We start from the raw sequence: 2,051 nt of genomic DNA, 5'->3' as shown, positions 1-2,051 counted from the left end.
AGGGGGAGGGGGGAGGGAGGGAAGGGGGGAAGGAGGGAGGGAGAGGAAGGGGGGAGGGGGGAGGGAGGGAAGGGGGGAAGGAGGGAGGGAGAGGAGGGAAAGGAGGGGGAGGGGAAGGAGGGAGAAGACTGGGGAGCCAGAAGAGACCCACAGAAAGGCCAGCCCACCCACCCCACGGGACATCCAGGAAAGCCCAAAGAACCAGAGGGACACGAAGCCGGTGCAGACACCGGAGGCAGAGACAGGTGTCCCCCGCGGGGGATGGAGAGGGGAGGTGGGCCCTCACCCCGGGGCAGTGAGGGGCGGCTGTAGCTGGACCGTGGTGTTGAACAGCTCCAAATCCACATCTTCCACCTCGTGGCCCCGGCAGCCCCCGGGCTCCGTCACCACCGACAGGCCCACCACGTTGCCGGCCACGTCCACGTGCAGGGTCAGCCGGTCGGAGAGGTGGGATTCCACCAAAGAACACTGCAGGGGGCAGCCTGATGAGTCGGGTCCCGTAGGAGTCACCGGGCCTGTCCCTCGGTGCCCTCCAGGTCCAGCCCCTCCCCCGACCCCGCTCCCTCCCCTGCCCTCCAAGGCACAGAGGGGCCATAACTGGGGGCGGGCCTCTGGGGCCTTCCTGGTCCCCCTCCCCAAGGCACAGGGGGCCGCAGTTTGGGGCCAGGCTCCAAGGTCAGTCACTCAGGGTGTGTCTGGGCAGACCCGTCCACATTCCTCTGACCTGGTGGGGCCCAGGTGCGAGGGGTCTCTGGGCTCGGCCTCTCACAGGCAGGGTGGGGGTCGGAGGCAATGGTCAGCACAGCCCCAGCTGAAGGCTTCCCTGGGGGCTGACGTGGCTGAATCGTATTGGCAGTCCCCCGGCCCCAGGACTCACCGCAGGGACGAAGGAGGAGACGTGGCCGGCTGCCGCCAGTCCTTCAGCAGCCCCCGGCTTCCGGGGGACCCTGACTCTGTACAGGCCGTTCAGAGCTGCCACGTCCTGGGGAGAAGGGAAAGGTGAGGGGAGGCCCTGGGGACCCCTCGCAGACTCCCCAAGGCCTGGCCCCCCCCGCCCCCCCTCCCTCCTCCAGCCCCTCACCCGAAGCCTGCCCCGCTCATCCTCCGTCAGCTGCCTCTGGGTCAAGGTGATTGTCCCGTCCTGCACGTTCCACGTCAGAGAGCCCCGTTTCCGGAAGTGGACGCTGTCATCTGGGGGGAAAGGGGGCTCGGGCTCAGAGACCACGGTCCTCCCTGGGCTGCCCCCTCGCAGTGACGTGCTGACAGAAGCCGGTCAGGCCTCGAAGGAACCTCAGAACTGAGCTAACTCAGGCCCCTTGTCTGACAGACAGGGAAAATGAGGCCGGGAAGGGCAAAAATTGGTTCACTGCCACATAGCGAGTCTGTGGCGGGTTCCCCTGGGGTGCAGTGGAGGATCTGGGTTTGAATCCTGGGAGAGCTACCCTTTTCCCCAGAGGGGTCACCTCTGAGACTTCCTTTTCTAGATCTAAATGAGGCTGTGTGCTGTGGCCACAACAGTGAGGGCTACATGGTGTCCCCCAAGATCCTAAGAATCTTCAGGCCTCTGGCTTCCCTGGGGAACCCTGTGCCCCTCCCCCAGCACCCTGCACCCCCACCAGGGCCCCCTGAGTGCCCCACCCCACCCTCACTGGTGCCTGGGCCTCACCCGTCTCAAAGGAGTGCTCCAGCAGCAGCCCCGTGGGCCCACAGCCTTCCGCCGCAGCCTGGAGGAGAAGGCAGCCCCGTCAAGCACAGTGTCCGAGCTCCATCTCCGGGGTCACGCAAGCCCCGGCCTCTCTGGTTGACTCCCTCTAGCTCCCGGGCGCTGCCTTGGGGTCACTGGTCCCCTCCCTCTGAGCCCCCATCAACTGCTTCCCCCTCAGAGAACTGACAGTAAGGGGGGGGGGGGCTTCAGCAGAGACCATAGGACTCCCTTGGTTTACAAGTGAAGAAACTGAGGCCCAGGAGGAGCGGCTTGTCCGAGGCAGCACAAACACCAGCCGGCGGAGCTAGCCTGGAACCCAGGGCCTCACTATCCAAACCAGCCCAGC

General features: G+C 66.1%; 1 protein-coding gene across 1 annotated transcript in view; it reads right to left on the bottom strand.

The window, feature by feature from the left end:
• Positions 1-266: 266 nt before the first annotated feature.
• EMC10 (ER membrane protein complex subunit 10) overlaps positions 267-2,051 on the bottom strand; it is a 3,120-nt gene continuing 1,335 nt past the window's right edge. The window contains exons 2-5 of the mRNA XM_027841237.1: positions 1,667-1,724; positions 1,082-1,191; positions 878-982; positions 267-468 (exon numbers count right to left, since the gene is read on the bottom strand). Coding sequence (XP_027697038.1) covers positions 283-468; positions 878-982; positions 1,082-1,191; positions 1,667-1,724 — 459 coding nt within the window. The 3' untranslated portion in view covers positions 267-282. The remainder of the gene's footprint in view (positions 469-877; positions 983-1,081; positions 1,192-1,666; positions 1,725-2,051) is intronic.

Source organism: Vombatus ursinus, unplaced genomic scaffold (genome assembly GCF_900497805.2).
Source record: "Vombatus ursinus unplaced genomic scaffold, bare-nosed wombat genome assembly UNPS02014855.1, whole genome shotgun sequence".
NCBI classification, from domain to species: domain Eukaryota; kingdom Metazoa; phylum Chordata; class Mammalia; order Diprotodontia; family Vombatidae; genus Vombatus; species Vombatus ursinus.
This window is presented reverse-complemented; position numbering and strand designations above follow the sequence as displayed.